Source organism: Phalacrocorax carbo, chromosome 8 (assembly GCF_963921805.1).
Source record: "Phalacrocorax carbo chromosome 8, bPhaCar2.1, whole genome shotgun sequence".
NCBI lineage: Eukaryota > Metazoa > Chordata > Aves > Suliformes > Phalacrocoracidae > Phalacrocorax > Phalacrocorax carbo.
This window is the reverse complement of record NC_087520.1, coordinates 14,679,383-14,706,607: the sequence shown is the minus strand read 5'-3', so window position 1 is coordinate 14,706,607 and position 27,225 is coordinate 14,679,383. Positions and strand designations below refer to the sequence as shown.

At 45.8% G+C, this 27,225-nt stretch overlaps 1 protein-coding gene across 4 annotated transcripts in view; it reads right to left on the bottom strand.

Annotated features, from left to right (window-relative positions):
* SIL1 (SIL1 nucleotide exchange factor) overlaps positions 1-27,225 on the bottom strand; it is a 99,469-nt gene that overhangs the window by 54,475 nt on the left and 17,769 nt on the right. For 3 of the 4 annotated variants that reach the window (XM_064458883.1, XM_064458881.1, XM_064458882.1), the window contains 2 exons: positions 20,787-20,901; positions 17,423-17,558 (listed from right to left, as the gene is read on the bottom strand). The exons of the other annotated variant lie outside the window; for it this stretch is intronic. In XM_064458883.1, the coding sequence (XP_064314953.1) occupies positions 17,423-17,558; positions 20,787-20,891 (241 nt within the window). In that variant the 5' untranslated portion in view covers positions 20,892-20,901. The remainder of the gene's footprint in view (positions 1-17,422; positions 17,559-20,786; positions 20,902-27,225) is intronic. 4 annotated transcript variants of the gene reach the window in all.

Sequence of the window (27,225 nt, the reverse complement as noted above, 5' to 3'; positions counted from 1 at the left end):
AATTATCTTCCCACAGGTGTATTGTTATACTAGAAAGCCCATCTGGGATGCTGAAGGCTTATCTACATTCAGAGAATATCAAAGCAGAAAGTAGGCAGAGAAAGAATAAGGGGGGGTGACCAGGAGAATTGAGAACGTGACAAAATGAACTGAGGATGATATTTATTCTGCCAAATTTTAGGCATCTACTACCTTTTTGAGCCAGGAACCATTGGCTTCTTTACTATGACAGAGATTAGCACCTCCAGAACATCAACGAGCACAGCTGTCTTCCACACCCATCACCCTCAGAGATCCTTCTCCCCCTCTTCAGTGACCATTGAGATGGCCACCACAGATGAATGCAAGGGCAGAGAAAACCACCCCCAAAGAACTGAGCAATGTGGAGGCATGGAAAGGACACAACTGCTCTCTAGGGAAGGATCATCCATCAGGACCAATAGCAGGGTAAGAACTGGGGGTCTAAGCTGGCCACGGTAATCTGCAGTTGGTAACAAGGAGCTGAAACCTACAATTGTGCTGGGGGGGGAGGGGGGGGGGGCGGAAAAACCCAAAAAAACAACCCACAACAAAAAAAAACCCAAACTATTGTCAAGGGGAAGGCTGGGAAGCTCGAGAAGGTGTCTTCACGACCATGTCCCAGCCACCTCTGCTCCTGTCCTCAGTTTCTGTGTTTATAACTCAGCCAAGGCTGAAACTGAAAAGATAGAGCCATTCAACAGAGGAAAATCAAACTCCCTTCTCCAGCTACCACCAGGAGTGTTTCAGGACACACTGTTCTGCTGGCAAGCTGTGCACCTTACTGACTCGGATTGCATCTCTACTCCACGCATGTCAGCTGGCTCACCGCATGCTTTCACACCAGCAGTCACAGTAACGTCCCCACACCAAGTTTTCCCCAAGCCTAGAACAATCCCCAGAGCCAAGCGAGCCCAGGCCTGCAGACAGTTGGATAACGTTTCCCCAGTTCAATGCTGAAAGGTGCCTGATCTGAACCGCCTGGCTGCAGGACTCACAGAACGTATTGGATAAAACTCGTCTGCCAGCTACGCTGCCAAGCTATAGTGAAAATGAATTTGAATAATAAAAGCTGGAATAAGGAGATGCCTTGGAGATCGTTGGTATAGTGCTTTCCTAAACTTCAATTTAAAGCCTCGTTTCTATAGCTAATGCAGTCGTAGGGAACATTAGCCTAATTTTTGTCAAGAGAACTTGTCAACACTGCAGTATTTAAGATAGATGCTAAGGACTTGTTTTATATTGCAGATAGATCACTAAGAAAGAAAGTAGTTGTGCCACACTTGGTTCACAGGAAAATAAATTGACATTCTCCCTGGGCCTAATCAGGGGATGCTGTTCTATAGCACCACGCATGCAGGCAGCCTCACATTTTATCAGTGCACACACTGCAGCTGAGATCAGATCCAAATCCACTGTGAGGTTAGATACAGGAACCCACGGGGAGGTGCTTTAGATGGGCTAATGCTGGAGATGGGCACCCAGGGACACAGAGCCTGTCTTTCCCCTTCCAGAGATATTTGGTAAAACATTTGGCCCAACTCTTGAAGGGCTGGGTCCTTCTACTGATGGTGTTCACCAGTTGTGCCATAACCAGTGGACTATGATTTCAGGGCTAAGGGGAGAAAACTGGTGCCAGAAGTAGAGAACCAGCTTTGCCTCCTCAGGGGTTCAAGTAGGATGTCAAAAATCAAACTTGCCCAGCCTGATCTTTAGAGATGCTCCACATGCGAGTCAGCAGAAAGTGAAGAAAAGAGAGGCTGTACACTGCATCTTTAGAAAAAAAAATGTTTGCATGATCCTGCTCCCATCATATCCTGCTTTAAAGAGTTAAAAAACTCCCAGGAACCCAAGTCCATTAATGCTGGCACAGCTTCATGCTTCCCACATGCCAGTCTCAGAGTTGTGTTTGCAATGAGCCCAGGATAAAAACGCTAGTGCTGTGGCATAAAGGCTAGTCCGAGACTTGCAGCTTGCTCCGTGCAAAGTTGAAAATGCCCTTTTATTTGCAATTGTCACTTGGAAGTAACAGCAGAATAATCTTGGCTTTGGAATAGGAATCAGCTTGCGGAGGAAGCCTGTGGGAGCACAACCCCTGGGCTGCAGACTCACAGGCAGGAGGGTGGCTCTGCTGTGCTACGGATTCTGCACTCACAGAAGAACTAAATCATTACAACAGCCAGAAGTATCCCTCAGGAAGGAAATCCTCTCAAAGATAAATCAATAACTCAGTGTAATTTTAACATGCAGCCAGGAGAATTTACATTGCCAGGAAGGCTGAGAGCTCTGGCACAGAGACAGAGCCACAGCATCATCAAATGGCCCTGCAGCCTTTTGTGCAAGAGCTCAGGCTACAGGTATTTACCACAAAGCCAGGAGCCAGGGCTCTGCCATACCAGGACCTCTACAGACCCAAAACAAAATGGCAGCAGCAGGGACGTGGTATGACAAGACTCCCTTGCAACAAACCTACCTTTCCCCAGTTGTGTGCCAGCTGCCCTCCTCTGCAGCAGCAGGGCTGCTCTCCACAGTCATGGCAGCGCTGGCAAATGCTGCCAGATCTTACAGGGTAAGAGGCGTGCAAATATAAAGTACAAGTTAAAACAGGCACAGGAGCCCACAGCCTTACCCCCACTGGGGTTATAGGGGTTCCCACCAGTCAAATCACCCACAAAATAAGGCGAGACAGTGATATACTGCAGCACATGCTGTGATTAATAAGACTGCAATTTACATAATTATATTAAATGCAAAGTACACTTGGACCAATAAGTTCAAGGAAACTAATGACACTTTACAGGGCAGTTCAACACTGAGCAGTAACTCTAGCAAAAAGAAAAAAAAAGGACCCTAATTATTCAGTAGTTTCTCTCCTCCCAGATTCTCAGGGTCAGCTTGGTGGAGAAGGTGGCCTGGATTATATTTTCATTTCCAGAACATCAACAGAATTGCTAACAGAGTTCCAGTGGCAAGGTCAAAGCCTGTCCATAGTTATACATGCCAACCCCCTCCCGACTGCCAGCAAACAGCAGCACTGCTGGACCCAGGAAGATCTCAGGCTGTGACCATTACGAGCATGTTTAAAACCGCTGTACTCTGTGCTGCTCCTCCAGAGACATAGTAGCAGTGCCTCTGCCATCTTTTTGCTCAGGTCCCCAGCATGGATGCATATACTACAGCAACAAATTCCTTAGAAGCTAAAACTGGCCTCCATGAAGCACAGCATGGTTTACGTGTCTAGGAGTTGAACCTTACTAAGATAAGCCTGACAAGCAAACACCCCAATCCAGCTGGCAGCAATTTACTATATACACAGAGCACCTACATACTGCATACTGTTGCAACCAAAGCAGCTGGCAGATGTGGAGCCTGTGTTGCCAATGCACAGAGGGCTTGGAAGCAGCCTGCCTGAAGCAACAAACATGTGAATACCTGCCCGGGGGACCCTGGAACAGGACTGCTCACCACCCTGCTTCTCAAGCTCGAGGCATGTGCAAACCCTCCCTACACAGAAAACTTCATTTGCTGCTCTTTCTCCTTCATGGTTTTAGGACTTGCCATGTGCACACACATACACGTATCGTCCTCTGTCCTCTTCAGCACACACTCCTCCCCTGCTGCAGCCCACCTGGAGTAATGGATGCATTTTGGAGCTCCTGTGCTGGCCACAGTTGTGTCACTCCTCACACCCTCCTGCAGTCCCACCAAGCTAACAGATGCGCCCATGATCCATGAACACTGACACGCCCCAAGTACCTATATCTGCAAACCCAACTTTACAGCACCTACAGATGCACCTGTGTCTCCATATTATTTCATCAAGACCTGGACTTTGCACCTCTGAAATGCCATGATCTGTTAGTAAAACTCATCCAAGGGGCAATGTCAGAGCCCATGCCAGGACTGATCCAAAGAGCTGAAGATGCATTATCACCGCCCCAAACAAAACCAGGACCAAATGTCAAGCTGTTACAATGCAGAACATGAAGGTGCCCGAGAAACTGGGGCAGAACAACTCTGCAAAGGCTACACAAGAGAGGAGACCTCACAAGCGTACCTCCACGTCCTGTATAAAACCAAAATCAAAACCACAATTAAATGAACAGTCACAAGTTCAGTGTCTCAAGATTGCACTCATGGGCTACAAGCTGGCACAGCTCTCCTGGTAGCTTCCAGGCTCAGCAGCCGCACCCTGCAAGAGGGAACTTGCAAAAAGCCAACTCAGTGATGATCGGGAAGACACATATAATCTGTCACATGGCAATCTGCATTCACCCAAATGTCCTGCAACGCAATTAGAAATCAATAGCAAGATGCAGAAACCCTCAACCACAATAAAATATAAAGAACACTTGTAATATTGATTTTAAAAGTGCCTCAGAGAAGACAGTTGCGAAGGAGCCTGAGAAAGCAAAGCAAAATGCTGGAATTGAAGCCTTTTTTTCCCTTCAAAAAGACAATAATAATGGATTTCTCAATGCAAGAAGAAAAACTGAAACCCACACCAGATTTTCCTGGTAATAACAGCTTTCTGCAAAGCCCAACTATTAATGTAGCAGGGATGTCCATCAATCAAGCACACAGTAAGTACTTTGAGAGCTAAAAAAGGAGCAAGAAAACATCTGCTTTTGGCAACTTAAATTTTGCCCTTAAGCACAGGAACATAATAAATTATCCAAAGGTTGGGCTTGAACTTCATTTTCTTCTATCCTGTAGAGCTAAGTGCTGAAGATGGTGGTAAAGGTACACAAAACACACAGCTGCTGTGATGTGCACCTAACAGAAAATGGGAGAAACCGGCACATTTTCACTTGTAAACTCAGGAACTGTTGAAAAACACCAGTGCCGTTCTCAGCACCAATAAGGCAGCGAGCTCCCAACAGTGAACTTGTGGCAACACCCATGGAGAAGTGACAGTGAACTATTCTTTGAGCCCATGGCTTAAGCAGCAACCTTTTTGTCATTAAGGAAGGTCTTGTGAACCCTTCTCCGGGTTTAGCCATCCTCAGCCTGTCCAAGACTGTCCACACACTGGAGCGGTACCAGAGTACCGCAAACTTGCAAACTTGCTCTGAGATGACAGTCGCACCCCTCCTCACCATGGATCTTCCCTTCCCATTGTCACATGCTGCCTGCAGGAGGCTGCAGTGATTAAGGCAGGTTGTTGGTTCCTGGATTTCCGAGTTCTCTAAGCAACGCTTCCCATTTCAGGTCCATCCACACAGATGAGCACTGACTGGGGTGTTAGCAGCAAACATGAGAAAAAGACGGATTTACGGGGGGGGGGGGGGGGGGGGGGGAAACCACAGCTGCCAGAGAAAGTAATTGGGGTGTCTCTATGCCTCCAATATCTCCTACTTTTTTAAAGCACAGTAGGTCAAAACAAGTGCTAGAGATAATGAACAGAATTTACTGATTCAACCAGAAGAAGCTGCAGGCATCGCTGCAACTAAGTCTTAATAAATTCTGAAGAGTGACACTATAAAATGACATTATGGAAGTCTGTATTTTTTGTCTCCCCATGCTTTCTGTATCCAAGGTGCCGCATTACACTTAATAACAGTTTTTCTCCCCAGCTGCCAGTGTTGCAAATCCTCCCTGACACCTGACAAGCTAACAGTTGGGGTTAACCTCCCCTCCTCCCCCCCCAAATACACACATCTCCACCCGAGATAAAGCTTTGGTGGCATGAACAAGGATAAATGATTAAACCAGTACTGTCCAGGCAATGCACAGGACAGTACAGACTGTCTCGTCATCTCTCAGGTGTGTGGCTCCACAGGGCTCACTGAGATGCAACAGAAAGGTATTTTTGTCCCTGCTCCGCCCATGGAAGCGATGCAGACAAGGAGCAGCTGCTGTAGGAAGGTACCTTCACACAGAGCCACACTTCAGAGCAGAAGCATGCCAGGAACAGCCAAGCATCACCACGGTGCAGTCCCCGGGAGCCCTGCCAGGCTGCACCACAGCCTGCACTGGCACAGCAGCCCCGCTGGCGAGCTCCCGCCCAGTGTCACAGCAAACTGTGCGAGGCATCAGGAGGTCCTCATGGAGAACCAGAGGTCCTCTGGTTCCACATACCAGAACTGCAGGAAATCTCCCCTTCCAGGGTTCCCAGCTCAGCTAACACTGTAAAGTACACTTCAGTGACCCCATATCTGGCTTTCAGACCGTGAATACAATCTTTCTTGAGTGTGGTCTTCATCAAGTGTTTTGTTCTACCTGTTTCTGTAGTATTAAGTCTGCAAGAAAATCACCTTTGCACTCAGGCTATATGGGTCCAGTGGCTTGGGCCGTGGATAGAAACTTGACAAGTATAAAGATGCTATCGTCCCACCCTGTCTGCGTCTTCTGTACTGCAGAGGACACAAAAGAAATCACATGAACCAACTCTAGTCCACTTCAGGCAAAAAAAAAAGAACGAAACAACATTAACAAAACCCCACACACAAATCAGTTTATCAAGTATAGCAGAAAGTAGTGAACATTGCCAGTGCAGGTGGTTTGACTTAACCCAAGGATCTTTGCTGGAGTGGATGAAAGAGAGCACATACTTTTCCTCCTGATAAAGTGGTTGCATTAACACCTCTGACCGACATAGCTTGATTTGGAAGAGCCACGACTCTTCCTCCTCACCAGCAAGACTGGGCTTTCCCCACAGTCAGCAGGGTGAGATACAAGCTCTCCTCTGTCAGCAGCCTCACTCTGCTCCTCCTTCAGGACATGTCCTTTCCACTTCAGGATTTAATCCAAATGTTTGGATAGCACCTGAAGAGATCAAAGTGGGTGGAAAGATGATAAAACAAGGCTCAAGTGAAAAGCCTCTTGGCTTATCTTCCAGCAAAGGCTCTAGTCCTGGCAGGGTGCCTTCACTCCAGTCTGGCCCCTGGCTCCAGCCCTGCTGGACCAAAATCTCTCCAGTAGCTGGTCTCAGTCACCACTTTCTGCTGCCTCTCTTCAGAGTAGTCTCCAGCAACTCTTCCCAAGCTTGCTCCATTCAGGTTTCATCTAATGTTAGTAAGGGAGAACAGTCAGCATCACCACCAGGATTTGGAGCTCTCTGTGGAGCCCACCATGAGATCCTCTGTCTTAACAAAGATAGAGTCACAGATCAGTCAAAGTTGAAAGGCATCTCTGGAGATCATCCCATCCAACCCCTGCTCAAGCAGGGTCACCTCGAGCAGGTTGCCCAGGACCACATCCAGTTGGTAAAACAGATTTTTCTATGTTTAAACAGAATTTCTTCTTTTTCTGTTTTTTGCTGTTGCAGTCCCTCTGAAGGCAGCACACCCCTCAGGTGCAACAGCCGCTCCTCCCAGCTTTGTACCATATAGTCCATAAATACCTTCACAATACCTGTAAAAGCCTTCACAATTTGCCACCTCATTACAGCTCTAGCTAATCGAGATACAGAGAGGTCTAATAATTTTTCCGTATTACTGGCTGCAGAACACTGAGATAACTGTAATTAGTAGCAACCTGGTTAGCAGGTTAAATGATAGCATAATTAATGAAGATCAGGTGGGCTTTGTTTCAAATAAGAAAAGCAGATTATATCAAAATATAAATGCATCTTAAAATACAGTCTCAGTGATAACTTAAAGTTGCTTTTAGAAACACCACCAGACAGAAATGGAAAGGTTTCGCTTGGGCTGAACAACAAATCCTAAAAATAAAACCTGGTCTGGGTTAAAATGTAAATTGTTGATTAGATCTATTTATTCACACCCTGCAGTGATGGGAGAGACATTCAGCTTAATGTTTCTTCTTTTACTTTGCAGGATCATAGGCACATTCCTGTTATTGCCATTGCCACTTGCAAGGTCTTTGCAACCCTGGGAGATCTCCGGCAGAAGAACAGAAGAAATACCAAGTGACAGACTGTATACATTAATTCAGTATTCAGATAACATCCTGTTGCAAGCGAATGACCCAAGCAAAACTTCCTGCAGTCTTAAGGAGCAGGCAGAAAATCAGGAGAGAGAAAAAAGAAACCCTGGATTGAAGAAAGATCTTTTGAAACAGAAATGTTATCCTTAATTAGAATTTCCAACACCACCATGCTTAGTCCTTCCAAAATGTAAACACATAATAAAAAATTTAACTTGAATATAGTGTTATAAGAGTTCTTGCAATAAATGGGAATTAGTTCTACAAAACATCAAGAAAGACCCAAGGAGATTACATTTCTTTACCAAGCTTATGGTGGTAAAGCAGAGCTGGAAAAAGAGATAGATTTATTTTTTAACTCTGAAGCTTCCTTGATATGCTAAAGGAAACTGTTTCAGTAAAGTGGAGACATTTGTTTCAGTGTGTGTTCAAGTAAGAACAAATGCAAAACAAGCTTCTAGACCTCAAGAAACATCAAGCAGCTTTTTAATTTACATCCCAAATTCATTGTATATTCTAAAATGATTGGAGGGCAGAGATCAGGGAGAATGTCTCACTAAATCAGGACAGCATAATGGGTATTCAGAATTTTCCTCAGAAGAGCAACGTCCTTTTAAGCCAGAATGGAGGAGGCAGAGCATGGCTCTCAAATGCAGTTGTGGAAAAAGAGGACCTGTTGCAAGTGTGACTTTATAAATAAATATGTGGGAAAATTAAAAAAAAAAATATATAGCTGCAGCCACATCTGAGTAAGAGTACTAATTTGCAGGCATGAACTGTGAAGGACCAGGATGAAATACTCCTCGTAGGAGCCATTTGGCTGTGTGCTGACTGCTCGGGAAAAAAAAAAATAAAATCTGACTTTGTGCTCTCCCACCTTAAATAATTTTTGTAGAAATTTTAGTAAGTGGGGTCTTAGCACACATACAGCCCATGGGGGAGACTGCAGGAAGGAATGGCCAGAGCAAGAGAGCGGAGAAAAATACTTCCCTCCTAATTACGATAAAGATAACACTGTGAACCGTGTTTTAGTGATGTACACAGTCTAGACTGAACACCAAAGAAAAGGAAGGTTCAGCTCCCAGAGCCAGGTGTTTTTGTAACAACTCTCAAACGCATACCAGGGACCACAAGCTCCTGGAGCATACTGCCACGTATGTGTCTTGGGAAAAGGGTTCAGAAATGGTCTTTCTGGCCACAGGCTGTACAGTACTATCGTTCTGTATGGACTAAACAGCACTTCTTCTCCAAGAAACATTCAATGAAGGCAGGCAGTATGGATGCGGAGCCAGTGATGCTAAAGGAACAGATGTGGAAAAAACTGGAAAGACAGTGCAACCCTTCAGGGACAAGGCAGACCACCTGCCTCCATCACAGCCAACCTCAGCCAGAAAATGAGGTAAAATAGAGAAGAGTCTGAAAACACATCTGCATTATATCAATAGATCAGAGATTAATTTATGAAATTACATAATAAAATTACAAACGTAGAAAAAAATCAACTCTGCAGGAAGGTCTGATCTCTAGAACTAACCGCCAACCTCTCCAAGAACACATGATCAAACACATCCCGCAGCCCCATGAGCCACGCTGCTCTGCTGTCACACCACAGGCTGGGAAAATAATTCCCAAACCAGGAAAATAATTGCTCTGGGAGCCATCTGTCACCACCTGTTCCAGGAGGACTGCTTCAGAAGGTGGTCAGGAGGTGCTGAGCTCTGCTGGCACAAGGAGGCTTCCCTCACAGCTTAGAGCTCATGGTGGGCAGCAGCAGCCTCTCTACTGAACGGCTGCAGTGGGCACTGGGTGATCAGGATGATCCCCAGCATCCACAATGGTGCTTCGGCGAGAATTCAACACCTTCATAGCCATGAAGCATCCTCCCAGGGTTTCATGGGGATGGAGGTCCAACCCACAGCTAAGCAAGCACATGCTGCAATGCTTGGAAGGCTTGTCCCCCACAAAATCGTGCATCTGAAGTGTAAGGGAGTTGCTCTGATTATATTCAGTCAAACCTTCAGAACCATTTAAGTGACTCTGGAACCCAAGTCACACTTTTTAAAAAACGCTCTCCCACAACACCTGAGAAAAATGTTGGAGCCAAGGTCCTGGTCTGACTTGCTTGCTCTAGAAGGAAGAGGGAAGATACACAGACTGGAAATTCAAGATAGCCAAGGCTGTATGAACTCCCAAAATGTCTTCCAGGAGGAAAAACATTTTTCTTCCGAAGCACTTGTTACAATCTTGAAATAAATGTGCAGAATGTTAGATAGACAGAGATAAAAATAGGCCCTTTGTTAAATACCTCTTCTTTAATGAGTTTCATCCTTCTAAACAGTCACATGAAGGTTATTAATGTTATTACAGAAAATATAGCATGTTTGCACATAAAATCATAGCAAGATATTCCTCATCACCCAGCACACGTTTAAGCATCTCTTAGCAGCTTGCATGCTCACAGCATCCCTGGTTTGGCAGAAAGAAGATAAGAGAGGAATGAAAGATCTCTCTGGGAAACAGCCTCTCTTCTTTCAAAGCACATTTCCCCCCCTCCAAACTATGTAAATTTAACCATGTGAATGATTCCCACTGCTTATGTCTACTGCTATACAGCTTAATCTCTTCACTAATGCTACACTTATAACAACATCAGTCAAAGCATCATTAAAGCTAAGTTCAAAAATATTTTGAAAAATGCAGCCTAACTTCCTCCTGTTGCACAAAAAAAAAAAAGCTGCTTGACTCTCAAACACCTCCATCACCTGGTTTATAACCACTTTATAACTAACCTGTAAAACACTGTGGGGTATGGAGCCATACATGCAGCTAGCAGGAGTCACGGATTGTCTCATGTGACTATACATCATTACATCCTTGTTTCAGTTATGCCCAGCGTCCCAGCACATGGCTACACATGAGAGAAGACGCAAACTTACCTCAGCTGCTCAGAAGTGCAATTAGTTTTTGGTGGTGCGTGCATCAATGCAGACGACTTTGTATAACCAGCTTGTTTAATGAAACCAGTAACACCGCAGCCAGTAAGGGACAGCATTCATCCTGATTCACTGAAAGCCCATCTCAGCCCTGCTCTGCTCCTAAACCTGAGCAGCCCAAGTAGTAAATTTAGAGCTTTTTCTCACCAAAATTGCTGCTGCCAGGATATCGGCAGTCCTTGAAGTGACTGAAAACAATGGAAGTTTTATCTGGGTTTTGGAGGGAAAAAATTTGTCTCTCAATTCACTTCACAAATACTAAACCTGACACCTTTATGGACGTGCTGGGAAAACAACAGCTGCAAAACTTACCAGGTCACAGAGAAGCAGTTGGGAAACACGGGGAAACAACCCTGCGGGCCAGACCTGTACCTAGCCACGCTGAATGTGCTCCATTGGGTGGCACCTTCCTCCCTGTCCCGCTGCACCAAGCGGTGCTGCGCTGGGGCTGGGCGCAGCCACTAACCCCTGCAATTACACTTAATTAAAAGCTGCAAGTTGAGTGTACTGACACACAACAGTTCATTTCGGCCCGGTTCCCGGGAATTATTTAGTACCAGGAGCGTGCCGTTCTGAGGTCTTACATTATTAAAATTTATATATATTTATTTACTGCGTTTACAACACGCTACAAAATATATATATCAACACTGCATTACCACACTTGCTCAATTAGATAAGCAGAGTGTTTTTTATAACATGGGAGTATTTTTTTGTTTTTTAACATGCACGTTCAGTTACTGGCCTGTTCTGTTATTTGGTACAGTTTCCCATTTTTCAGCATGAATGACAAAGGTTCTGTCCTCTCCTGGAAAAGGCCAGCTTTGTGCCCAAGGACCCAGCCCAGTAACATTGATGGCTGTTTCACGAGTGTCTCAACTATACGGGTCCAAAGCCATCTACACCAGCATCTCATCTGAATGCTGGCAGCAGCTCCCAGCAGCTCACTGTGCAGGGGACGGCCAGCCCTCACCTGCCTCACAGCCAGGAAGCCATCCTGCTCACCGCGCAGCACTGCACTGCCCTTGTCTGCACATTGAAGAGGCGGCTTGACAAGGACCAGGTGTGCATCCCCAGTAGGCTTCCCAGCTCATGGAACCCGCCAGTAAAGAAAATCCAAGCAGGTAACATAGAGCAAGGCTGGAGACAGGTGACAGCACCGCCCTCATCTGCACAGCTGAGCTGGGAAGATGCTTGTACAGACAATAGCCCCACATCCAAAAGCACTTCAAACACTCCCTGCTCAAATACAGGTTTGAGATAACTCCTGTCTCCACACTTTCCAAGCATCTCTCAAGCAGTCCCAATCCTGCCTCTTACCAATAACAGGCAGGGAAACACTATTATCCCTCTTAGCTGCAGTAGGAGTAAGGCATAGAGAATGTTCTTTGTTTTACACATCTGTCCACCAGTGCCCCACACCAGAGCCAGAAGCAGCACGTAAAGCTTCAGCCCTGGCACTTTTGCCAGATAATACTTCCAGTGTAAGGAGTAACTAAGCACAAGCCAGTGTTAGGGAGACCGTGCATCCTGTGATGCGAAGGTGAGAAGTCAAGGAAAGCCCAGGAGGATGGGGAAGCTGAGAGAGGAGAGCATGAAGGCAGATGGCAATAAAGAGAACAGGCATGACATACATTTAAGACATCAAAAGCTTCATATGCGAGAGGTCAGATGGCAAACAAGCAGAGGGAGTGCTACCAGTGGCCACAGCTCTACCTCCCAGCACTGAATGTTGCAGTTGCTCTCAAGACTGCCTGGGCTTTCCTACCCGCTGTAATCACCCTGCAGCTCTCCCTGCTGCTGGCCAGAGAACATAATGACTCCACAGTTGAAATTCTTCCCCTCTGCACATCGGTAACAACTTACCTTTAAAAAAAAAAAAAAAAAGGGAAAAGAAGCATCTGGTATAAATGAGAGTTTTAAAATCCCATTTTCCTTCCCTCTTCATGCAAATCTCTGCTGATCTGATGAGGCTCCTATTTCCTGGATTAGACACGTCAAGCTTTGCAAAAATGAGCATACCCTGGTGGTTTAATGCCATTTTTCACAGCCCTCTCTTGCCTGTGCTGACATAAATATTTCAGACACTTGCACACAACTGTGAGTTAGGTCGAGGTCACCAAGAAACCAATGGTTCAGACAGATTCATTAATTCAGCAAAGCAATTAGCAGGAGTCAGCACAGCTCAGGACATCCCAGTGAACAGCAGGAGCAACATACCCACTGACAAGGTGCTAAGAAAATCCTCACCAGTCACCATATCACCCACACGGGCCGTGGGCCCCTAAGCCAAAGGTGTCTGTCCTGCCATTACTTTCTCCCAGCTTTAAAAACTTCTTCTTGGCTTAGAGCAGCGCTGGTTCATTCAGACACGGAAATCTCTTGAAACACAAAGACTGGCAATGAAACTAGACTGAGTTATGCCCCATCCTGAGTCCTGCTTTTTTCTAGCAAAACCATGGAAAGTCTGTCAAAGCAGCTTCTGAAATTACATCCCCAATTTGAATGCTTCAAGAACTGTGTTTCCATATACGTAAAAAAGAGAAAGCAGCCTGAGGACCCTTGGAAGCTGCAGCCATGGATATTTAAATGCTAAGCAATGTATCATCAGCTCCCTGCTGAACATAAGATGGTTTCATCTTTGCAGAAGCAGCAACAACAGCATGCTCACATCAACTTCGCTCTGGCAGTTTGATCAACAGCAGCAGTCATGGCTTCTTATTTTTTAACTGCAATATAATTACGCACTTAGGAAAATGACTCCGAGCAGTACAAATGCTATAGAGTAACTACAGGTATCAGCACAGCGCTCTGTAAGCCACAAGTTTAACCACAGCTAAAGGTACAAGGCCAGCTGAGCTCCTGTAACGCATGCTCTGCCCAGCTAGACGCTGAGACACACTATCCAAATCTGTGAGCGATCCAATGCTGCAACATTTCAATTGCCAATGCAAGATTTTGCTCCATTTCCCCGGTCTGCAGGGAGCTGCTCTGGACCAAAGGAAGCCTTTCTGTGCCCCACTGTTGGCTCCTACCAAACAGAAAGCATGCAGAGTAGACTGTAAATATATTAATACTTCAGACAGACGAGGGTCTTGCTTGGTCCATCTGTACTTGGAAACAGGACACATTAATTCCCAACTTCAAACTCTCAGCTGAGAAACTGGCCAGCAAGATTCTGCTGCATCAGGGAGCAGGAAAGTACTGCTGCCAGAGAGGTGGACAGAGCCTATCTGCAGAGGCACTGCACAGCCCAGGCTCCCCACAGCACTGGTCGCTGAGGAGATTATTAACTCCCTTTTTCTTTTACAGTTAAACCCTTGCCTCTTATATCCTTTTTCTTAATCTTCACAGTCATGTCTTCTCAGAGGAGCCACTTCTGACCCTAACATCAGGTGGAAAATCTGCTCATCAGTGATGTGATTAAATGGTCAGAGTAATCTGACTTCCAATCGCCACCAGGAATGCTAAACGGAACATAGGGAAACAAGGTGCCATCCAACCCTTCCATTTATCTCTGCCATCCCAAATACTAAAGAATCAGTATTTGATTGCCATAACCAACAGACAAAGATCACCTTGAAAAGTGGTGGGGTGTTCCTGTACGCTGACAGACTCACCTCCACACGCTTGGAAGAGCTTAGCATAAGCAGTCAAAAAAGCAAGTCACCTCTGCTATGTTTCTCCAGAGAACTTCCAACTCACAAGGGTACTACCACCTGGCAAAAGCATATTCAGAAAGGAAAAAGACATCAGAGGGAGCACAACTTAAAAAAAACCTGCATCTGTGGAGGAACAGATACCTGACCGTGAGACTTGATCTGACCATGGGTGTGAACATCCATTCAGTGCAACCCCACTGTTAAAACCCAAGTAGCCTGCAAGTTCCTATGGAAGCCAACCAAGAACAGAATAAAAAGCCCTACAGATGTCTTCACCATTTTCTCAGATGATACCAAAACCAGTAAAATAATGGAGGCACTGGGAGGACTGCAAGGCGCACGTATTCTGTCTAATCCAGCAGTGCCTGGTGCATTATTTAGTGCTGAATGAGAAAGAAGTGAATGCCTAACAAAATTTAAAGGACTCTGAAGTTTCACCAACCTTTCTACAGTCCGTCAGCTTCCTGGCTGGCTGGCAGAAGAGACAACTGATCTCCTTGCTTCTAGATTACAGGTGGCAGAGCTCTTAGGGTAACTGTCTCTCCCTGTTTGCATCCAGCTACGTCCAGCAGCTTGAAGCATGCTCAAAGTGCAAGAAAGCACTTGATCAAAATCCAGCTCACATTGTAGGCAGTGAGGGAACAACTGCACAAAGCAGTGCTATGTATACAATAACAATTGAATTAGGTGGAGGGATTTGACAGGTCACAGGTTGATGACACTGTTGCAGTCTCAGTGGAAGCGTGGTTTGATGCAATTAGCAACAGGGAACTAGAAAAACAGCAGAGTAAAACTGGAAATACATGTATAAAAGATGAGCAACTGCAGGACTGGACAGAAGCATAAAAAAATCCTGTGTTGAGCTCAGAACAGGAACAAGATGAAACAGGAGTGTGATGGGGAAAACGCAACTCTGAGCTCCCTTCCACTATTCAAAATCGAAGATCCAGATTTTATATCAAAACATTGGTTCCCCAAGAGAGACTAGCCCTGTTTGCTGCAGGGATGCAATGGAACACGGTGCCAGGGCATCCCACAGAGGTGGCCAGCAGTAAGCAAACTTCTGAGCATTGTGCTGTGGTTCACTTTGGCCCGTGCTGAGCACAGCCAGGACTCTGCTCCGCTACGAGTGAGCGAAATCACATCAGAAAGCATCGGAAGATGCAGAACCACTGGATTAGACACACTACTAACACGCGCACCTCTGCTAAAGGACCGAAAGGCACATCTCTCGTGCAGCCACGCTGGCTGCTTCCCTCATCTCATCCTGTGGGTCAGCATGGACCATGCTAGCAAGGAGGCAACCCTCAAGGCCAGAGGCCCCAGGGAAGGGCTCATTGTGGTAGCAGGTTCCCCAGCCTTGCTTCAGCTAATACACATGCTGAAAGTGCGAGTCACAGTCCACACAGAAGATCTCGTTTCAGACAAACCCACAGGAGACAAAAACCCAAGCTGATGGGGAGACCAAGGAAGACTCCTCTTCCTGATGTGTTTCTACCCAAATCTGCACACACACGAGATGAGGATCCACACCAGCTAGACAATGAGGCAGGCCACCATTTAAGCCTTTTAACAGAGTAATTGAAATCTTTCCCCGCTGTGAACACTGGCAAGCTCCCCACTTCCACAAGCCCTTCACTGCACATGCCCAATGCGGAATTGCTACAAAAATGAAGTGGAACAAGACACCTGAGCAATGGAGAAGGTGCTTCTGAACAAAACCAGCAATGACGTTTATAATGACTGCAGGTATATACATATTCTGCTTCAAGAAGGGTGGTGGGGATCTGCCAGTCTGAATACCAAGCAGGAACACCACACACCTTCCATACATAATGGTACAAAAATGGAATACAAGTATATACCAAGGCTCTGTGAAATTTAGGAGCTTTTGCTAGACATTTATGTTATACAAAGATTTACATTTGGAAAAGTCATTCTGCTATATCTAGCAGAAATTTCAAGACAAATGGATCCCATATTTATTAATTTGATAATAATACTGAGTACAGGATAAAGCTCTTTTAAATTCAGAGCACTTTATAAAAAGTAATTACTACTTAGTTCACCCTTCTGAGGTGGAATTACACCTGCATATACACGAGGACACCAAAGCACAAGTGGATTAAATACCTTGCCCAAAACCCCAGAGGCAGGCTCAGTGATCTTCCTAATTGCTGAAATATGTTTGCACACATGCATCTCTGTGTTTAAATGGGCTTATCCTCCCCAGGGCCTTTCCCAGCACACAGGATTTTGCAGTGAAGCCAGCCTGCTCAGTTGGTGTTTTCTCACCATACATGTCCCATACATGTCTAATAAAAGATACCGACCCAAAAAAAAGGGAAGAGGTTGTTTTTGTGGGATGAACAGATAAGGATAAAAGCTGGATTTCAAAGAGGCAAAGAATAGAAAACCCATTGTTAAAAAGCTGTGTAGCGTTACATTGTCAGTTCTTAACCAGATTGCCACTGAGCAGCATTTCACCAGCCCACACTGGAGCACAGCAGACCTGGGATACCATGTGCCAACGAATGTTATAAAATCTGTCCCCAACAAGCGTACAGAGTGGCTTCTGAGCTAGCGACAGAGACACATCACCACCTGCAATGTGACTGGCAGCCCACTCGACCTGCTCCAGTGAACTGAAAGCACTTTAGCAACTGCTCCCATTGCCAGCCGGTTCGGTGATGGTGCCCTGTCCCTGCACTGGGTCACTGGGTCCACACCTCTTTGAACACCAGCAAAATAATACATTGTCATGGGAGCAAACAGGCATTTTGAGCTTCTACAAGGCTTCTGCCACTGCTGTCAGGTGAGGTTTCAGAGGGACGCTATAATCAGTCATCAGCACGTTACCTGGACGGATAGTTTGCCACTGATGTGTGGGGTAAAACACTTCCAGGTCTTCAGGATCAGCATCATCTTCTGTTATCGGCTCTTTCCCACTGTCATCTTTTATGTCGCTCTCTTCTATTTTTGTAAGGGCAAACTCCTTTCGGATAGAAGAGATTCAGCTCATTAGCAATTGCATCTGGGTAATTTAGTGCTGGCTGAGAATACAAAATTTTTTCCCTCACCAGCAGATTTTTTTTTTTGGACATTCGAGATTCTTTCCACATGGTTAAATTTAGATTTAAAGTATATTAAAGGTTAAACATGCATAACTAGCATGACATTTGTGCTGAACAAAGCAACACAGCTTATTTCCTATTCCAATGCAGGCTGCAGGTTTAAAACAAGCTTTCACAGAGCCTCACCTATATTACACTCAGAGCCAGGAGCCCTGACTATTAATAGGGTTGTGTAACGTTGTGAGACCCTGTTTTCCCTTGCCTAAAAATATGTCAAACTTTTAACTTTTTCAGCTGAAATTTTCCACATGAGTGGAACGCCTCAAGTGTTGGGGTTTGGTTTTTTTTTTTCTTAAATGTACTTATTTCAGGCTTGGAGAAGATTTCAGCTAAAATAGTTCAGCTATTTCCAAAATAGGACACAGGAAAAACACACGAATTGCCCACATGATAAAAACGCAATCATCCTTTTCTCCACCCGTTCCCGGTGTCCTCCAAGTCTTTTAAAACAATGAGGCAGTGATTTAATCACCACCTACGTTGCAAACGCAGCACGCAAATGGCAGAGGTATGGTAGATCAGCCAACAATGAGTGGTATGACATTACGCAAAGGGAAAAAGAAAAACAAGATGAAAAGCAGGGAAAAAAACCCTTGCTGCAAGGGAAACCTTGCTGTTCACTGGAAAGTCTCCCCAGGGAGCTGGTGGGAGTCATGTAAAACTGCAACGGATAAAATTATTGAGAGTGCATAGTAAGTAACGACCTCATACTACCTCACACCAGGCTTTTAACTGCTTGGGAAGTAGGTCTTTGCTATTCTGGTTTTCACAGGAACAGATAAGCTGGTCCAGGCTAATAATCCAGACAGCTCAGTTTCTGTTGCAGGGAATATTATCAGCTTCTGATATTGCCAAGGACAACACCACTGAATAATTTCAAATAACCAGCCTATAGGGAAAGATTATTCCTAATTGTTGGCAATTAGAATAAGAGTTACAGCTCACTTCATGAAGTGTTTTGATATTAATCCTTAGAATGTTTTCACAGGGGAAAAAAAGAAGTCAATTAAGAGGTTAACTGGAAATTTAGGCTATGTTCTGCCTTCACTTCTCCCACTCCATGGAAAAATGCGTGCATATTTTCTGGCAGAATCTGGGTGCTTTGCGTATAAATATCCATTATCCAGCCTAGGAGAGTGTTTCTGAGCAAGAGAAAGGTCAGCCTGAGCAAAACACGTACAATTAACAATGACAGTGGTAACACATGAAAATGGTTGACAAACCTATAGAATGTTTTTATTTTATCTGTCAAAAGGGATTGAAATTTCAGAAATGCACTGGAAAACAGAGCTTAACTCCTGCTTTTGCTTAGTGCATCAGAGGCTTGAAATTGTTAAAATTATGACAAATGGTTAAAGCTCAGTAAGAATCACAAGCGTAAAAAGCCAGGTTCTACTGACGAAAATAAATGTTAACATTTTCTGAGCCAAGACTCAACAGGACTAAAATAAATGAGTCAGAGCAGTTATTACTTAGCTTATTTACACTGCTATATTATTATCCAAGAGGGACTTAACGATACAGGCCATTGTAAATTTACCAACAGGCCTCTGAATGTTGTATCTGTTGAAACACATAATGGAGATGGCCGATATTTACTGGCTCTGCTCAAGAGAAGTGTCATGGTCTGAATGTTTGGTAAGGGTAAAAGGATGTGACTTGGTTCATTTAAACATTACTGCCACTACTTGGCCTGCAATTGCTTTGCAATGCCCCATTTTTATTAGCATTTCTGGCAAAAATGGGCAAAAACACACAAGCAAATCTTCATTTACACAGAAATTAGGTAGGATCCTTTTCGGTTTGTTTTCATAATTAAAATAGTAGAAAGAAAGATGTTTTCTAAAGAACAATAGAAATTTCCTTAAAGGCAAAAAGCCTCCTTGCTTTATTGTTCTGAAATCAACTGTAATAAACTGAAAAGCCTCAGCAGGGAGGATTTGAGACAATCTGCAGTCTGTTTGCAATAAAGGAGGGATGTGGCCACCGTGGAGCTGTTGTAGGGGGAGTGCAGGAAAAGGTGATGGGAGAGTTAACCACCCATTGCATTAATCCTGTGTGAACCTTTGTGTCAGGCTGCCTGCCTGTTTGGGCATGTCTCACTGGGTGGCTGTCCCAGTGCTTGTTCTCCAGCTGGGATGACTGTGCTCTATCTCCAGCCTCTTCCTCTCCCTTCCTGAAATAAAGACAAATTATCTCATTGTTACATGACTCCAGGTGGGCCGAAGGCACTGGCCTACAGTGCTCACACTGTAATCTGTCCCTTGTATTTGCTCTGGGTAATAGCTCTGTCCCCAAACAGCTGCCTCACGCAACAAACAGACCAGCAAGCTGTAATGCAAAGGCAGGAGCAAGTGTCCACAGACATAGGGTCCAGTGATCCCCTACACCAGTGTTGCTGGGGGACTCCCTGTTTTAAGTCACAGCATTAAACAAACTAAAAACCCACCACCTCTCTACTGCTCAAGCTTCCTCACGGAAGCCTTCTCTGGAAATCTAGTGGGGCCTAGCACCTGGGGCTCAGCACCAGAATCCAAACCAGGGGAGTTTTGCACACCTGTACAAGTGCAAAGGGGCAGACAGCATCCGCTCACCTTAACTGCAGCTTCAAAATAACACTGCAAGTAACTAAATTCATGCACATGGGACGCAAGGACCTGAGAGGATGCTCTTCTAAGCCTGACTCACTTGCAGTGACTCAACAGAGGCACAGCCAGGAACCTAATTGAGGCCACCTCTTCCCCTCTACTTGCCACTAGACTGCATAATTAGCTTTGCCTCTTGCCACAGGGGAACATGTGACAACTCCAAATAGAAAAGTGACACCTAGCAAACAGGACAGCTGCCTGAGTCGCACTGACCCTGTTGCAAACCCTCTGGACTGAGCATATTCTGGATTTCCTGGGTGAGGCAAACAGTCTTAAGAAAGAAGCCCTTCCAGAACACTGTTTTTGAAGACCCACTGTCGAGAAGAGGTGATTCACCAACGGCTGCAACAGCTGTCACCCCATCAGAGACTCCAGTAGCCCTGGAGACACCTGGACAGCCCTTTACGAGTGCGGCTCTCCATCAGAGCAGCTGACACTTACCGGAACTCTGTCACTTAGGCTTGACCAGGAAAACACCACAGAAACCACCAAGACCAGTAGGTTGACTTTGGCAGCAGTGGAGAAGAGACCGGCCCAGTGAGACATTGCCACCAGCCTGAAATGCAAGGGAAAACAAATCTAACAGTATTACAGTACATGTTTTTACAGGTTTCAGCATTCTCTACGTGACATTTTGCAACACAGCACAGGTTCAGGAGTGCGACACTGCAGGATGCGAAACACCTTAAGGTGTTAGCACACAGGTCTCATCAGGGGCAGTAGATAGCAAGGGATGCCAATTTTACTGCTAATGGAGTTTATGACAGGTAACAACAAAGCAGCTTATATTGACCCCACAGGGGCTTATATGTCTCCTGGACAATATGAAGAAACCTCAAGTCTTGTTTAAAATCACTGTGTTAGTGCCATGGATGACAACTACAGGGAAAACTAAAAATCCATGTAATCCTGCAAAGGCTTTGTATGTATGTGCCTCATCTTAAGCACAGAAGTAGCTACATCAATTCAAATTAAACAAAACTACCAGCCCTCAAAGGATCGGGAGTTTATCTAAATCCATATGTAGGCATTGCTCAAGAAAAACAACATTTTGCAGAGGTCAACAAGGCTTACTTGGTGGTTCCTACAGCGCAAGGCTTTCCCTGCTGCTCAGTTCCGACTCACCCAGACCATGAGCCCAGGAGCCAGCTCTGCCCATGCTCGCAGTGGACCACAAAGCAGTCCCATGGCATACAGCCACCCTGACTGACCACAGACCACCTGTTGAAGAAAAGAGGGGGAAAGAAAGAAGGGTCCTGCTCCTGTAGCTGCCAGTCACCCTGGTTTGGAGCTCATATCCCCACCACTATGTGTGTAACCATGCTCATGCACACGTGTGCCCCCACTGCCTCACAACACGAGGCTTTAAATCCACCTACAGCATTCAGCTTGCTGCTTCTCATGCTGGAGTAGGGAACAGAGCAGCCTGCCAGCACACAGGCTGGAGAAGTATTTCCTTTGATTGGCTCTAAATTTACATGCTGCTAAATTAAACTAAATGAGGTCTTTTGAAAGAAGATGGGACTGATTAGTTCCGTTCAAACACCCCTTCATTACTCATCCCTCCATCAAGTCTGCTCCTACTCCTATCCAGGTTTTAAAGAATTTCCTCCCATACGTGCAGTCCTAAATATCTTTCTGCCTCTGTCGTCCATCAGGACAGCACATCACATTGCAGATTTTTTCCTCCTTTGAAGCAACCATCTTCTATTTCACAAAGCAGAAAATATGCTTGCAGGTGTACCCAACACCAACTCCTGCCACCAAAGGACCTCTGCCCTCCAGAAAACTTTGGATACACCGAGAGAGTGGAGTCCTCTCCTTCCACCCCTTTACTGCTATCTCGTCTCCCACTCCGTTACATTACTACTTCCTCTTCCTGCTTGGTTTTTGCTTTAGCCAAAAAAAAAAAAAAGGCAAAACCCCACACCATGCTGGTCAGTGGTGGACATCTAGGAAAAAGCAGCAGAGCAGGGAGCACAAATACTAATACATCTGATGCATTCCTGCATCTTTCAAAAACTCCTGACCTAGGGTCTTCCTGATCGGCAGCCTGTATCTTTGAGCTCAAATTCGGCTCAGACAGATTTTTGTTTTCCCATTAATTGCTTTTGGAGTGGATCTGGACTTCTGACACCCACAGCACCCCTCAGCAACAAGTTCCACTGCTTAATTCACAGCATACACAGAAGTATCACCTTGCGTTTCTGACTTGGTGCTTGATACCCTCCTTCAATGTCCTCCCCTCTAGAGGGTCAAAGAACCACCTCAAGGACCCACAATCCCTTATTAAAATAAACTAGATCCAGAGTAGAAGAAAAGCTCTCCATTTTCAGAAGACAGGCAAAGACAAGCTCTGGCCAAAGCATCCATCTCCCTCTTGGGGCACTGCCAAGTGCAACCAGGCTACAACTAACACCCAGGTTCCTGAGCCGCAAACCCCAGAGCAAAGTCCATGGCTCAAACTCCATCTGCTCCCAGATGATCGACGTACCCTTCCGGCCAGCGCCACAGTCAGGACCTCAGTCTCAGACTGACCACGACATACAGTCCTCCCCTCAACTCACCTTGGAACAAACTGCTGCCTTTTACACAGGAAACAGTTTTGGGTTTGGGTTTTCCATTTTTGGTTTTTGTTGTTGTTGTTGTTTAGTTATAAAACGAGCAGCAAAACTGGGATAATGAAAAATAAATGTATCCCTAAAACTTTACCTGCAAGCCTGGAAATACAAAGAGAAAAGAATAAAAAGAAATTCAACAAAGCAGTGGCTGAAAGAAAATGCACACTCCCATAAAAATAGAGCTCACGTGTACTGAGAAGGCTGGTGTAACAAGTGACAGTACAGCCTCTTTAAAGCCTACAACCTCATGCCTGCCTGGAAGATGACATCTGCACAACAATTAGCAGTTTGCTTAGGTCCCAGGTAGGCAGAAGGAGCTACCATGTGAAACACGGGGGTTTGAAGCTCCTGGAGGGACACCTGCGCAGGCTGACACCTCCTTACAAGACATGGGTACGCAGAGGGCACGAGAGGATTTCCAAACCAAATGTTATGTGGATAAAGTGCACTTTTGGAAAAAACCCTTGCAGCTTGCAAAGCAGAAAGGGTAGTAACTGTGACCCCACCTGCATGGGGAGCATTTGCTCTGAGTTAAGGACATCATTATGGGATCCAGCAGCACACACGTATAGCTGCAGCCAGTCAGCACAAGAACCACTACAGGAGGACCACAAATTCCCCTTGTGCAGAGTGGGGTGGGTTTGTTTTAATTTTGGGGTTTTTTCCCCCCCAATAATCCTCTTTTGTTAAAGAAAATCAGGTACTAGGGAAAGAACAAAGGGTCACACTCAAAGGAAGCCTCTGTTCCCGGCAGCAGTGCTCCCATCAGAGCAGGCAATGTTCTCAGCTTTGCAGAGCAGAGAGGTTCTGCTCCACGGCTCCAGAAAACCCCATCTGCACTGGCAGCTGCAGAAACCATAGCATTGCCATAATGTTCTCTATTAGCTGGGACATTTTTACTGATTTTGCTAGCTGCGCATCAGTAAGTGCTGCACAGCTCTGTGAATGCTGTTGCAGTGGTCATAGGTGACAGTTTAACACAAGTCAGTAAGAGGAACATATTTCATTAATACCTTCTGCTGCTGGGAATGCACCTCTCAAGTCCTAACTCAAAGCCTACACTGCATGCACTGTGCCACTCCAATAAATCCATCCGAAGCCTCATCTGACTTCTGATCCACTGCTCTGGGACAACACTCGGACATCCCGGAGAGCTCCCCAGCCCCCTCACCAGGCTCTGGTTTTACAGCCAACTGGAAGCAATAACAATAGGCTAATCCTTGTTCTCATCTCAGGACTGAGGGAGCAGCACAGCAATTATAAGTCTTTCAAAATTGTCTACAAATTTACTAGTTCTGGCAGAGTACCTGTCCAACCAGCCTTCGCTGAGATGGCTGGTGGTAACGACAGCACCAACAGCACTTTGTGTGTCTACAAGCACAAATAATTCACAGAGGTCCCCCTGCTGAACATACAGCACCACTAGAGAACAATCAAACAGTGAAAGACATCAAGGAACATATCCCAGGCATCCTTCAGCTGAACCAGTGACACAAAAACCTCTAAGCACTCACAGCCTCTTCGACTGAAGCCAAAGTTTGATGGGCAATAACAGTTAAGGAAACTGTTAAAGACAGACACGTAAGCTGGAATGTCTGATGCAAGAGGCGCGCTCATGACATATACGGCAATGGGTGTCAAGATCCCCGTTCAAACACAATGTCATTTTAGTGATGGCTGGCATCTACGGCTGAGGCCAGCATGGCATGCTAAGTGGTGTGCAACACAACAGAGAAAGAGAAGGAAATTTAGCTGACCTGACCTGAAATTTTCTTCCTATGAGCAACAGGGTCCCCAGGTCTGTAATGAGCACCCATTTTTGCTGACCTGCTACTGAAGAGCAGAGCAATGTCAGTTGATGCCTTGGGAACATCCAGTGGCCAGCAGTCCCACCTCCTCCAATGACTGTCCAGCTACACTGACTGGAGAAAGAGGAGGTTTTAATCTGAAATTCAGACTGTGCATAAGAAAATGCTGGTGGACAAACAGGATTTCTAGGAGGCCACAGGACACTCTGCCCTTCTCCGTTCATTACAGTCATGTCTGCATAACACTCTGCTTCCAAACAGAGGAGCAGGACCAACCTGCAAATCATCCTCTCCTCTTCCCAGAGGCACAGAGGCATAAAGGCTCCTGTTAAGTACAAACCAAACTAAGAAAAGCCAGCCCAGAAATACTTATGTTTTGGTGGACACAGACCCAGATGACCATGTGTCTGCTTAGCAGGTCTCAAACCTCAAGACCTGCCTCAGTTCTCCCTGCCCTGACAGAACTTGGACATTGCACCGTGGCTTCTGGCATGAAACACAGGATTTCTTGGATTTCCACTGGAAATGGGAGCCATGAGAAGACAACTTACCCATATTAAAATCCCAGTGGCTCTCATAAGACAGAGCAGAGATCCTGTGCTTCCAAACATGCTACCTGCAGCATGCTTTAATGTGGATGATCCAGCAGGAAGATGCGAGCTGACAGGCAAGATGCTGGAAGAACCACAATGAGCTAACAAACCTTGCAAAATGTGAGTGCTCCCCACTGCCTTCACTAAGAATAGCATGTCTGAGTCTCTGATACCACTTTTTCTCCCCTAAAAGCCATCTTCATCTTCTTTTTCGTGTTTTTTTCTTCCCCAAGATGAGGCCGAGAAATTAATTGCACTTGCCCTAGGTGCAGTGCCCAGGTGAGCTGTTATGGTTCTGCACAGCTGATCAACAGGCACACGGGAAGCACCAGGGACCTCCTGCTCCGTGTGTCTGTCTGAGCTCTCTCCTACAACAGACAGGTCCTGATCAGCAACATTTCCAAAAAGAGGCCAGATTGAAATTTCCTCTTCATTAAAGCCAATATTAAAACTACAAAGATCCTGGAAGAGACCTGAATACACTTCGCTGCTAAAAGAACTGGCTCTGAATAAAAACGAATAATAAAAACATAATAAAATAATAACAACAAACCTAACACCTTATGCAAAGCAGAAGAGCCCTGAACAGCAAAACCAAACACAATGAGGAGCTTCCTTCAGAGACCCGTGCAGCGCTCCTGATGGAGCCCCAATTTGTCTGTCCTTCTACCAGGACAAACTGTACAGGAACAGACTTCTCTGGGTACAGACCCACTGCACTGGGCTGGCACAGGCCCTGTGCAGCTTCATTCAAGGTCTGATGTTGCATCTGCCTCTGCCGCACTTGGAATGCTCTCACCAGCTCTGCTCCTCCTGGCGTCCTGCCGTTGGGAAAGCACACTCATGCCTCCAGCCAATATCCCCAGCTCCACACAGGAGCCCACTGCACCAAGAGCCCCCAACCCCTGCCAGAGGGTCCCACCTGGACATGAAGCCCCCCACACACAGATGAAAGACAGGACAGTGAGCAAACACCCTCACACTCCCAATATTTCAGCAGAGAGGGCACAGCTACAATACAGACTGTCCCGCTGATGCTGCCTATTAAAATAACTTAAAAGTTTATTCTTCTTGCTTGCTCCTCATCATTTGCTCCTACCAGGACTCTGCTCTGGCTTGTTAAAAACACTCCTACACAAGGGAAAAGTTCTGGGAACACCCTCCCACATTAGGTTGCCTACAGAGAACCCACACAGCAAGGAGGCCATGCTTTTAGGTTTACAGGAACAAACTGCGGCTCAAGCTCTGCTGATTAGGCACAGCCTGCCCCATGCAGCAGGTGCTGCTCTGATCTGCAGCAGAAGCACTGCTCTGCACTGGAATCAGTGCACAGGGGGAAATTTTGACGCAGGGTGGTGGGGATGCGGAGGGAGAAGAACAACCGTGGCAAAACCACGTACTTACAGACCCTGGCACCTACCATGCAATCATGCAACTTTCATAACCACCACTAACAAATAATAACAATATATATTAATAACAACAATAAATAATAACACCTATAGGCTCCCTGCTTAGCCATCAACTAACATCAGCCCCTGTAACAGCAGCTCAGCTACAATACCACCTAACGCTGGTCTTTCCTACAAGCATTGCTGGGTGCCAATGCAAGCGAGAGCAGAGCAGGGATGTATCCAGTGACAGGAGACAGCACAGCAGCACCCAGGCACAGCGAGGGCAGCTCTCGGTACCTGGCGGCTTCACTGGCCCTGGCCACAGCGCTACACAGGGGCAGACGAGTGGGTTGTTGCAGGTCATTTACAGATAAAGCCAGCATTGCCCCTTCCACACAGCAACTGCTGTGCAGAACTGTGCTCTGGCTACCACAACTCTGACCCTATTGTTTATACAGCCTCGC